The sequence below is a fragment of the Thamnophis sirtalis genome, unplaced genomic scaffold, assembly GCF_051295495.1.
Source record: "Thamnophis sirtalis isolate CommonGarterSnake01/CBP01778 unplaced genomic scaffold, rThaSir2_p1.2 scaffold_10, whole genome shotgun sequence".
In the NCBI taxonomy this organism is placed as follows: domain Eukaryota; kingdom Metazoa; phylum Chordata; class Lepidosauria; order Squamata; family Natricidae; genus Thamnophis; species Thamnophis sirtalis.
This window is the reverse complement of record NW_028261390.1, coordinates 64,180,419-64,193,377: the sequence shown is the minus strand read 5'-3', so window position 1 is coordinate 64,193,377 and position 12,959 is coordinate 64,180,419. Positions and strand designations below refer to the sequence as shown.

General features: G+C 36.6%; 1 protein-coding gene across 7 annotated transcripts in view; it reads right to left on the bottom strand.

The window, feature by feature from the left end:
- Positions 1-12,959, bottom strand: part of FRYL (FRY like transcription coactivator) — a 156,118-nt gene that overhangs the window by 74,057 nt on the left and 69,102 nt on the right. For 5 of the 7 annotated variants that reach the window (XM_087724769.1, XM_087724772.1, XM_087724770.1 and 2 more), the window contains exons 12-21: positions 9,504-9,548; positions 8,772-8,875; positions 8,541-8,649; positions 6,718-6,804; positions 5,194-5,365; positions 3,632-3,764; positions 2,229-2,336; positions 1,222-1,459; positions 195-380; positions 28-114 (exon numbers count right to left, since the gene is read on the bottom strand). In XM_087724769.1, the coding sequence (XP_087580895.1) occupies positions 28-114; positions 195-380; positions 1,222-1,459; positions 2,229-2,336; positions 3,632-3,764; positions 5,194-5,365; positions 6,718-6,804; positions 8,541-8,649; positions 8,772-8,875; positions 9,504-9,548 (1,269 nt within the window). The remainder of the gene's footprint in view (positions 1-27; positions 115-194; positions 381-1,221; positions 1,460-2,228; positions 2,337-3,631; positions 3,765-5,193; positions 5,366-6,717; positions 6,805-8,540; positions 8,650-8,771; positions 8,876-9,503; positions 9,549-12,959) is intronic. The other 2 variants (XM_087724767.1, XM_087724768.1) reach the window with 1 other exon arrangement.

The following is a 12,959-nucleotide window of genomic DNA, read 5'->3' as shown; positions in this document are numbered from 1 at the left end:
TCATGATTTCTAAAGAGGAAATCTTACCTGGTCAGCCCCAGTGAGATGTATGAAACTCTCCAGAATTGATGAACTCAATCTGTCCATTACATCTATGGCCAACTCATCATCACCCTAAGAACACAAATATCTGATACATGACAAAGTCAAGGCCGCATTAAGATAAACACAGACACACATAACAATTTGCTTACCTTAGTCATGTCTAAAACGGTGAAGAGAGCTCTTATTTCCTTAAGACAACTGACGGCTAGTCTTCTAGTGGCAGATCTTGTGCTACAAAGGATAACCAACGCAAAGCCTTCAACCACATGGAACACATTAGAATAAGGGGTCCTTTCCAGGGAAAGGGTAGGAGCAGTTCCATTGGCTACGCCACGCTAAAAGGTGAGAAACAGAAATTACTAAAATCAATGGGATCTATTCATTTGCATTTATGCTTTCCAAATACATCGGGCCACATAATGGGCACTTTTACTGCCATGCAAACAAATGGGACAACATGTTCATCTTGTTGTCCAACGTAATAAGGGTCAGGCACTTACAAGAATAAGACCAATAATTGCACAGCTCAATCATCCATGTATTCACATATCTAAGATAATGCCCACATTCATGGGAATTCATTACTCAATTAAAAGACATACCTTATTTTTTTGCACTATTGGACGCACTCCCCCACCCCTCAAAAAGTGGATGGAAATATCTGTGCATCTTATAGAGCGAATGTTGCTGAATCCCTGCCCACCCACTGCCCCCCACCCTTTGGCCATTTTCATCCTCCCGTGCCCCATTTTTTGCCTCCATACGCCCTGTTTTTTGCCTCTGTGTGTCCCGTTTTTGGCCTGTTCCAGGTGGCGGGGATCGCCGCCACCTATCACTACCACTGGCAGCAATCCCCACGGGCTAAAAATAGGGCATGTGTAGGCTGAAAGCGGGACATGCTGAAGCGGTAATGGGTGGCAGCGATTCCCGCAGCCTGAAACAGCTGATCGGCGGTATTCCTGGAGGCCATTCCAACTGCCAATCAGCTGCTCGTGCTAAACCGGGCTGCGATAACATGCTGGAGCTGCTGAACAGGCTGTTTGCTGTAAGGACACTAGCCAGATGAAAAGCGATGGATGCTGGGAGGCAGGCAGATTTTTTTTCTTGTTTTCCTCCCCAAAAGCTATGTGCATCTTATGGTCTGGAGTGTTTTAGAGTCATATGGTATAATTGTACCTGAGTTTCTTGGTTCTTGTTTTGTATTTGGACTGCTTGTTTCCACTGACTGATCAGCTGCACTAACATCTTAACTGCATTGTCCAGGAGAGTAGGGTGCAAATCAGTGACTTCACGGACAATAAAATAAACAAATCCTGACAAAACATCTTCCCGCCAATCTGGAAAATCCAGCATTAATGCTTGCAAAGTATTGAAAGCCAGTGCACGCAGTTCTTCGTCCATGTGAATGGTCAGCCTGTTGACAATTTTTTATTTATTAGAAACCCATGAAGAATTAGCCTATTATAAAAACAAGTTAAGTCTGAAGAAGATGAAAGGCAAGCTACAGGGTTGGGGTGGTAATTTGGCAATCCTTGCATTATGCATATTCAGCAATGATGCCTGGTACAGATACAGAACTGCAGATGGGTTAATTGTGATTAAATTATTTCTGAAACCAGAAGTAAATTGTAAGATCACTCTTTTCTCAAGTTCTTCTACTCCCTGGAATTAACTCCTATCATTTCACGATTAACTTTTAGTTAGTTTTTATACTTCCTTATTATTTCAGAATTAAATACACTTTGTGTATCACTAGCATAAGTCTACCAGATCTGAACCACATAATAGATGAAGCTGTGTTTTGTTTAAATCCAATTCAAATTCCAAGGTGCAATTTGAAACTATAAAACTCTACATAGAGCAGACCCATATAAATGAAGAGTTAAGTTCCCCTGTATGAACCTGCTCATTAATTGAGATCTACCTGAACCCAACATTTATATTAACTTTAATGAGTTGCCAATATTTGTAGATAAGCCTTGATCGTGGAATACCCTCTGCTAGCCTTTTACATTTTAAGCAGCAAATGAGAAATTCCAGACTCTCATTTTTTAAAAATTACAATAATTTCATCTTAAAGTTTGACAAAGGGATAAAACAGAGATGTCTGAGGATACAATGGACTCTCTAGGGAACTTACTGAAGACCATTGATCACTCCAGTAAAAACCAGGATAGTCCTACCTTGCAAGCAGTTCAATAAGGTCATTTCTGCTCATTCCATCTGGAATCAGTCTTGGGATAGCAGCAATACAAGTTCTAAACAAATCAATTTTTGGTTTCCTCTCACCCCTGTGAATGAGAATATCACATGAGTTTATTCCATAGTGACTAGATGGATTGTATATCCACACAAACGTAAGTATTATATATTTTAACTGATCTATAGAAACAGATAAATGTTTGTGTGTGTGTAGGTCTTGACGTATTTGGGTCTTTTCCCGTGTAAGATTGAGAGTATCTTGGCGACATTTCAACGAGGTCCCACTTGCCATATTCAGGCTGGTGCCTTCGGCTTCATGCTTGGCTTTATTCATATATAAATAAAATACATATATAAATAAAAGGATTAAGCCCTGATGGAAACAATAGCTTATTACACTAAACCAGTGGTGGGTTATGGATCCCGTTCCAACCGGTAGCATCCACTTTGCGCACGCATGCATCTTAGCGCCTCCACGACGCTACAGCTGCTCCACGGAGCATTGCGCAGGCGCTATACACGCCATGCGCTTGCGTGGAAGCCTTAAAAGACAGGTAAGGAGCTCGGGCGGGCAGGTGGGCCCTCCAGAGCACCGTACCGGAACGATATCCAGTCCTACGGGCAGGGTCTGGTACGCCCGTACCGGGGCGTACTGCCTGCAACCCACCACTGCACTAAACAGTAAAAATAAAAGCCATGATGACCACAGAAAAGAAAAAAAATGAAGCAATGTTTTTATTAGGTCACCTGAAAATTTATGGAATACAGATTTCTGCTGATTGTCAAAAACACCTCTTATACTCACCATATCTCATAGGAACTAGCATACTAACTATGTACATAAACAAAAGAATAGGCAAGAGATGTGAATATAAGTTTCTTCACAGGATCAGGCTCTGACTTTAAGTTCCTGGCAGATAGTAGATTGCATGCCTCAGCTTCTTAAAGCTTCTATAGCTTTTTTTTAAAGTTATAGATTTTCTATGGTATGGGGGGCTCCATGTCAACGAATAAAGAGATCTAAAAGCTCTATGGAAGTCTGTTTTCATTGATAGATCATTCTGTAGTCAGTTTTAAACTAAGTTGACAGGTGATGTCCACATAGTTTCTAGAAGCTGGGGTAATTCTCCACTATTTTTGCTAGCAAAATGTTATAACCGCTATAGTAATTATTAATAGTTATTTGCTAAATTTATTATGGCCGCCCACTTGAAAAGACTAGGCGGCTTACAACAATCGAACGTTAAATAGTTAAAACATAGCAGCAAAACATGGCAGCCTAAACCAAAAATCAACTTTTTTATTAATAAAGGTATCATTCCAATGTTAATTAAAGTTTAAAATATCTCTGCACTGAATTAGTCGTACTTAATTTGCTACTTACGTGATCATATCTTCAGGTTCTTTATTGGTCATCTGTACACTCGTCATGCACATTGGCCTTCCAACTTCTTTGTCTAGATGCCTAAGTATGCTATCTAGTGCTTTCCTTACTTGAGGATAGTATATTGACATTCCTGAAAGAATAAGTTCAAATCATTTGTTTCTTAAATGATTCTTGAATCTTATTAGATACAAGTGAAATCCTGTATACATTACTTAAAACGAAATACCAGTTTTATTTGAGTTTTATTTTAAAATATTTTTAAAGTCATAAATTTAAATTGAGCATGTGACTACTCAAACTCAAATATTGGTTAAACATTTTAAAATATTTATTCAATTTATTCTGACATTATTAGTATCCCTGAATCCAGTTTGAAGGAACAGAACTGTATTCCTTCCCAGTTTAAAAGTTGACATTGGGAACAGAATGAGAAATAGGTTCTGCAGTTGGGCTCCTGAAGCATTCCAGACTCAGGAAGAAGATCCAGGGTTCTACTTGTTACTACAAGTGCAATAAAACTGGGTGCAGGGTAGTCGGCTACAAAGTCAGAAGAAAAAAGGAGTAAACCCACCTAATTCTTTCAAACATCCTAATGAATTACTATAATGTAATTATTACAATTATCAGATTCACCACCTTCCGCTTGGCACCTAGCTGGCATCTTGCCTTCAATGAACCGGAGAAGGGAGGTGGAACAAATGGGCAATAAAAATGTACGCCTCGATGGTGGGAAATTGGGAGGGGGGGGGAATGACAGCTGAGGAAGAACAGAGGGTTTGCGAATCTGCCGGTATCTTCAAGACCATTCACCCTGAGAGTGGAATTTCACCAACCTAAACACCTTAGCGTTTCCCAAAATATGCCCGATTGGCTACACAGAGATGGGCCATGTGGGGAGGGCTAGGGAAACTAAGGGGTTAGTTTTGCATTGATGTGCAGGATTTCAGATTCTGCCCAACTCTACTGCAATTGGCATCTCTTAGTAAAAGTACCTTTCGCTTCAATCAAATGGAGTTGAGAGTTTTTCTTCCCTAGAGGATCAGACTGGGGCAGGTCTGACAACAATTCTGAACTTAACATATCCAAAACTTGCCTTTCCTTTGTAACTTCCAGTTATAATAGATGGGCTTGATGGTTAGATGGGTTCTCTCCCAAATATTAACCACTCCAAGTGTCAGAAAATAACACAATATTTCATTGATATTGTGAGTTTCTGTATGAATGAGTGTAATGTTAGGGAGCGCCTCCAATCTTCCTCAAGGTAAAAAGCAGGAATACTCACTAAGTTAAAAATGTTATGCAAATGTTTTTGGTGCTTTGAATATTTATAGATTACTATTTCAAAACTTTTCATCTAATTTCAACTGAAGTGAAATAAAAATAAGCATATGAAGAACAAGGTCTTTGTTCAGTACCATTTAGTGCTGCTACAAAACATTGTTCAAAAGCATAAGCAATTAATGTGGTTAATTTGATTGTGCTTAAAAAGTTACTTTTCTATCATTTACTATTTTAAATAATAAACACATTATTCATTTCCCAAACCATAAATTACTCACCTATAACTTTTGCTTCTTCATCAGTCAGAGTTTTATTAAGAAAAATTTTCTTTACACGGAGAGTATTTCCTGATGGAAGGACAACCCCTGTAGTTGGCATAGGTGGCTCTCCATCCTTCTGCTGCAAACTGTCTGCTATCACAAGGAAGACTCTGAGACCTATATTCATTCTCTGCAAAAAACAAAACAAAACAAAACAGAGGAACATCTATCAGGGACCAGCAAGGATTGCAACATACTACAGATTGATGTTGTAACATGAATAAAGGTATCCTGTCTCCATCCCATCTTCATCTGCCATACCCATGTTTAGTAGAATAGAGCTTTTCTTTTATAAAATATCATTCTCCCAAGACATGCAAATGGCATCTCACTTAAATTAAGCACTAAATGACTTTTTAAAATCTGCTTTAAACTGGACCAGTTCTTGTGTTTCTATTGGCTAAATGAATGATAAAATACTTTAAATGTCAGGTTTTGTTCTCTCAGCCAGCCTTACAAGGAGTCATTTATGTATGATTAGCATAACCTAGCCATGAATATCCCAGAAGAGGGAACATCACATGTCATGAAGTAATTTGTGTAATTTGTGCAACGATGCCAGGCCACATTATATTATTGTGGCTATATTCCAGAAACTGTTAAGATAGATTTTGGCTTTGTACAACATTTAAACATCTGTTATGATTTGTAAACTGTAATTCATGACTTAGTGTGACATCTGAAGCCAGACAATTTTAGCTCATTCAGCAAGTATGGGAAGAATGTATGGCTTTGGAAATGACACTCAAATCTATCAAGTCAAGATTTTTCAGACACATATGCTTTCTTCCTCCTTTTTGCAGAAAGGAGAAATAGGGATTCTGTTCCACTTCAGCCAATTCCAAATGTGTTATTGTACTAAAATTCAGGATTTAAAATAAACCTTATTCATTTGCTAACACAAACATTACAAGTGTTACATTGTTAAGATGGTATGTTGAATTGGTTTGTTATAACCAGAATAGTTAGCACAAGAAAGGATTGGCCAAAGAGAACAAAATCTTGACTTATTTCTTCTCATAACTGCAAAGGCAGATTGGAGGAGAAAGGAGCTTATCCTTAAACGCAGTTTTCCACAACTTTCCTTTTGCTCATCTTTGTGTGACCGCAAACTCTAGCAAAAAATCCAAAGATGATAAGGTACCAGCATAGATAGTAAATAATTGGACTAACTAGGCAAAGTTTTAGAATTGAGATTTTAGAATGGAAATTTGTTTTCCATTTCTTTTAATCTTTTTTCGGAAGTGGTTTACCAGTGCCTATTTCCTTGGGCAGAAAGAGAATAACTAGACCAAAGTCACCTAGTTAGTTTTCTGTCTGAGATGGGATTAGAACTCAAAGAGTTTTCTAGTTTCTAGCCCAATGCCTTAGCCACTACGTCAAATTAGCTGTAGTATTTCTAGGAGATCCTCATTACAGTGTCTGTGTTTATAATCTTACTAAAAACAAATTGCATACAATATTTAAATTTCTCTTTTTTACCTCTGGATTAATAGTGAAGGTTTTGGGGGATTTTCCCACACTGAGAAGATCAAAAATAATTTCTTTCATTGCAAAATCCAAACGTTCCTAGAAAAAAAAATCACAACTATATAAAACTTTTTATAAAACTATGTTAAACCATTTTAGCACAAATGCTAAACTTGACTTGCATGGTAACTGGCATGAATCTAATTAATTTTATTTATTTTTGTTTATTTAAGAAAAAATGTATCTTCCTAAATTACTCTCATTTTCCCCATTTATTATGGTAATTTAAATTGTAATGTAAATTAAGGGGAAAACAGAAAAGAAAATATTAAACATATAAGTATATTCAAGAGCGAGGTATAAAGGGGGGGGGGGAACATGATAGACTAGCGAAGGTAAGGGAATAAGAAATGATAATAAATTATATTAGGATTGGCAGAAATACTATTCCAAGGAAATATAAACTGAGTTTTGAAATGTACACCAATAATAATAGACAGAGAGAGAGAAGACAAGAGAATGAAAGGAAGATGGGGAAAAGAGGTAAGGAGAGGAGGACGGAAGGGAGAGAAAGAGAAGGAGAGGGTAGGAAGGAGAAGAGTAGGAGAAAGGGAAGGGAAGAAGGAAGGGAAAGGAGAGGAGGAAGGAAGAAAGTAGAGGGGAGAAGGGAGAAAAGGGAAAACAAGGTGGTGTTACAAAAGGAGGAAGGGATGGTAAATAAAGCAACCCAAACTGTATATTATAACCTATTAAATGAAATAATAAATGTATAAGAATGATTAATGTAAAGAAGAATAAGAATAACAATTATGTGAATGTATACTTAAAATGGAATGTAAGAGAATAAAAAAAATAAAAAATTCTTTGGGACAAAAAAAGTTGTAATGTAAATTATTTAAAGATATTTGTACTATCATATGTTGATCAAAGTCCCACAAAAATAGGTGCCTAAATTTAAGTTTATCTGAAGCTTAAAACTTTTCTGCTGCCTAGGCAGCTACCAGTTAGCATTACATATTTTATATCACTGGGTTTCAAATTGTTGAAACTTTTTTTTACAAGAAGCTTATTATAAATTTACCAGTGTAGAAATCAGAAGTGGCATACAAACATTTCTAAAAGGAAACTGTATTTCTTCACTGATTTCTATCCTTTGTACTCAGTGGTGGGATCATCCAGGTTTAACAACTGGTTTTGTGATTGTGCGATTTGTGCGCCCGTGCGCAGTTTGAAAAAATCTTCACTTCTGGGGTTCTTCAGAGGAGTAACATAGCTGATTCTCGCGGCAATCTGCTCTGCCACACAAATCAGCTGAGAAGAAAAAGGTAGAAAAATAGCACGGACGGGTAAGTGGGCCCAGCTGATCGTGGGGGCGAACCGGTTTGCTCCCAGCCGATTGTCAGAGCTACTGGTTAATCCAAACCGGTCCGAACCGGTAGAATCCCACCCCTGTTTGTAGTGTATGTGCTACTGTGTTCAAAAATGACTGAACATCAAGAGTGGCTGACAGATTGATGTAAATAATAATCCAAAATCCTATAAGCAAGTCCTGCTACACGGGGGAATGTAACAACTTCAAAAATCAGAGTAATAGTATTTCTTACGTATGGAAACCTAAACTTTAAATCTTCTGTTTATTAACAGTACCTCTGAGTAGTTTGAGCAGATTCTTGTGTTTCAATTTAATATACATCACAGCTTTCTTAAGAAGGTTAAAAATATGTGACTTAAAAGTTCTTGTAGAACGTTAAGGTTTAGACAGGGGAATGAGCAAATTCTGAAATATTTCAGGCTATTATCACATTTGGGCTAAAGCTTTTATAAAGATGATTTACCTGAGCAATGAACTGAATAATTTTTACAAATATGTTCAGAGGTGTGTCTCGAGGGACCACACTGCGAGAGCCTTTTGGAAAAAGTGCAGATACTATGCCCATCAGACGGCTGTACGGGGAAACATGTAGAAGAGAATATTGAAAAATCCCATTAGCAACTCTACCAAAAGGCAGCCACAGCACTTTTTTTAACATTATCAACATTTTAGCACATTGAAAAAAATGGCTTACCTCTGTGTTACAGTGTTGCTTTCACATTTTATTCTAATAACATAAACCCATAACAATCTATATAGCGATTCCAGTGCAACTCGAGACATTTTCGGATCTTTATTCTGTTAAAAACATTAAAAAAAACTATTACTATTGCACATAAGCCACACTGCAGATAATTATTTAGTAGTAGCTATAAGAACCAAGACATTCCTAAAATTACACTTCAAGTTCCTGCAATGGCAAAACACTGGGCACTCAAATTAATGTAAAGATATTAAAGTTAGTTAGAAATTAATTCTCTGTATTTTTTTCATAAATGTAAGAACCATATCAATATTTGTAGTTTAAGTGAAGTGTTGTTTCAGACTGTGCTTTGTAAAATCTGTCCCAGAAAGAATCCAATATAATTCCTATCTCATTGCCCTGCCTATTGCAGAAAATGTCGTCCTCCACAGAATACTGCATAGGTCAGAAACTCAAAGCTATTTCAGTCTTTATTTAAAATGAAAACATGCTTTCTGTGATTCTCAGAGGAAATATTTAAAGAAAACAGTATCAAATAGTAGTAATAAAAGTACGGTTAACAAGTATCTTTTACCCACAAATAATACTAATGTATAACTCTTTTTGAGATACGTTTAAACAAAACTGCTTGTTCTAGAGAGTGAAATAACATATACAATGAAACAACAGAAAAACATGAAGCAAAGCAATTTCTTACTTTACTGTGACAGCATATTGACTCACCTGAAGTGTTTCTATTTGTTTTCTGATACTGTTGTTAGATGGGATCTAAATAAAGCAATGCAAGACAGCAAAACATAACAAACATGAGAATGGGAAGCACATGCATGTTAGATGAAAAAATAAAAAGGACAAACAGAAAGCTGTTTACTGGGGCTCCATTCAACAGAAATATTTTGACAGAGTAAAACTCTATGTGTGTAAGCAATAGCAATAGAACTAATATATCGCTCAACAGTGCTTTATGACACTCTCTGAGCACTTTACAATGCCAGCATATTTGCCCCAATAATCCGAGTCCTCATTTTACTTATGTCGGAAGGATGGAAGGCCGAGTCAACTTTGAGCCTGTCAGGATTGAACTCCAGGCAATGGGCAGTTAGTCTGTAATACTGCATTCTAACTACTGCACCACCATGGTTATACACATGATTTGGATACTACAGTACTGTAATTCAGTGTCCTTAATATTCCGTATGTTATTTACAATATCTCACTATCACTGTTTAGAAACTATGTGCAAGGATAGTCTACATCTAAACTTGGATTATATCAATGAAGATGTGAACAATTTTGGACATTTTAAAAATAGCTGCTAATATTCCAACATAGAAAACTGATCACTCTTAAGATTATTTATAAACATTTTATTATTAATTTCTTTTATAATTCTAAAAAAATGCAAAAATAATATTTTCTTACTGTATTTCCCTGAAAACAAGACAGAGTCTCATTTTCTTTTGACCCCTGAAATAAACGCTTGGCCTTATTTTTCTTATTATTTTTGAAGTGCATGAGGCAGTGAGCTTGGTCACCTCATGGCTGCTGCTGTGTTGCAATATTTTCGGAGAGGGTTTATTTTCAGGGGAGGGCTTATTTTAGCACATGTGCTCAAAAGCTCAATTGGGATTATTATCTGGGGAGATCTTATTTTGGGAGAAACAAGGTATTCTCCTTAAAAGTCTATTTTCTTTCTTTCTTGGTTTACAAATATTTAAAACTACTCATATTTCCTTTATGACCTAAACATTTATTAAGCAGACTACAATCCTATGCAGTAAAGAACAAACCTTACTGAATTTAGTGGGATTAATTTTTGGTAGACATGCATAGGATTACACAACCTTTAATCTAAAGGTTGATCCATACACCCAACCAAGTTATTATCAATTCACTTAAACCCCACAATAAGAAATTGAATTATACATCGGATGCAATCAAATCAAAGTATTATGAAATACTTATTAGGATAAAGATCCTAAATATTCAATAACTGGAAGTTTTGAGTTGCTCATCCACATTTTCCTGCATTGAGGTAAGCAGGCTAATAATTAAAAAGTTTTGTCAACTAGCATTCTGAGAAATATCTTAAAATATACCTTATTAGTTCTGACACTTTCTTTCTATAGGCTCTGTATTAGTTTTATTCTGAGTTGTGCTAACTTACTACTTAATGTTTTAAAACAATTAAAACATGTTAAGAGAAAATAGTAAAGAACTAGATTTACTTGGCAGATTTGTTAGTTAGTTATAGAATTTGAGCATAATTATGCTTCTATTGTAAAATCTCAGTATCTTAAATATAATGCATGAAATATTTTTTTCAAATCTGTTTTTTTTTAAAAACTGTAATATTGCAGGTTTTTAATAAACAAATATTTTTTTAAAATTAAATTTAAAATACTGTAATAGCTTTAGTACTTTCTATTGAACAGAGCCACATCATAAAATGTTATGTTGTTAGGGGAACAAAATTATATTAAAATATGTGATACATGCTATATGACAACTAAAATCCCTGACAATGGAAGTTTTTATTTGCTCATTGTCAGCAATGTAATATTTCTAAATAAGAAAATTAAAAATCCCTTTATATCCCTTTATATTTAACACATAGCAACAACAGGTAGACAGAGACAATAAAAAGGGAGGTGTTTCAAAAGAGTTGCCATTGTGTAAAGAAATACACACAACTTTGACAAAGTAAAGAGAAGGAATACTATCCTAACACATCCAACTGTTGAATTGTTGTTGTTACACAATTTAAAGCTAGGCAGTAGTGAAAGCAAGCATTAACAGCAATATTATTAACAAAATCAATGAAGCGTGTATATTATTCAAATGTTACAGCGACAATAATTAAAACGTGCTTTTAGATTTTCCATTAAAATTGTCTCCACACCTTACACAATGGATGGCATCATAAACAAGGCTATGGAGCACACTATACATTATCGGAATGGTGAATGTTCCACTACCCTATGACTTCAAACGGATATTTCCACAATAACAAAAACAGAACTCAAAAGAGTAAACAAGGTTGCATACAAGATATATTACTTTGTTCTGATCGCTAATGCTATTATTGCTTTTCTATCTGCTCTTCCCCCCCCCCCCCCGTCCTTCAGCTTCTGTGCACTTACAGGAGAAAGAGTGGGTTTTGGTAATAGATCATTTACATCAGTGATGATCAATCCACATTAACATAAGGCTTCTCAGCCCTGTTACTGTATTTTAGAGTATTTTTTCAGGTTATGCCACTGAAGCTCAGTGTTAACACTATTTTGGAATATATGATCCTCCCACAGACATTTGTATAAGACTAAGAGGATAAGTATTTGACTTAAGATTCTGCAATCTTTAAACATCACTCCCCCCACCCCCCTTTTGTTCAATCATGTCCGATTCTTGAAGACCCAGACAAATCCCTGCAAGGGTTTTTTTTGGCATTTTTTGTCAGAAGTAGTTTGCCATTGCCTCCTTCCTAGGGCTGAGACAAACTGTATTTTTTGGAGTATAAGACGCACCAGAGTATAGGGTTTTGAAGAGGCAAATTAATAAGAAAAAGTTTTTGCACTTTGCAAACCTCCCAAAAATGACCCGTTTTTCACAAAAATGACCCGTTTTTCACAAAAATGGGCCCGTTTTTTTTTTAAAGGGCATGAATAGCCTTTAGGAGGCTTGTAGAGTGCTCCTCGGGGTAGGGGAAAAGAGCAAAAAACACCCCATTTTTCATGAAAATGGGCCCATTTGTCAAAAAAAGGGTATGGATAGCCCAAGGTACCTACCTGACTTTGTGTCCAAGACAAGACTCAAACTCACACTCTCCTGATGTCTAGCCTGATGCCTTAATTACTACACCAAACTGGCTCTCTTAGTGTCACTTGTTTGCCTTTAACCTCCCATTAAAATGCAAGCAGCTTTGTTGTGGCTGCCAGCAGCTAGCAGCAGAGTTAAACAATGAGGAGGTTGGGGAGAAAAATGGGACAGTCCTAGGGGCTGAGGGAAGCTCAGATGAGGACTCTGCGTTGGAAGCAGAGGGGGAACCAGACAGCAGTGAGGCAGAGGAACAAGTGGAGCCTGTTCTGCATGCGCAGAGCTGCCAGAAGACAAGAACTAAGAAAGCAGGGTCAACTCTGGAGTAAAGCCACACCTTGGAGGTAATTGGTCCCTCCCATA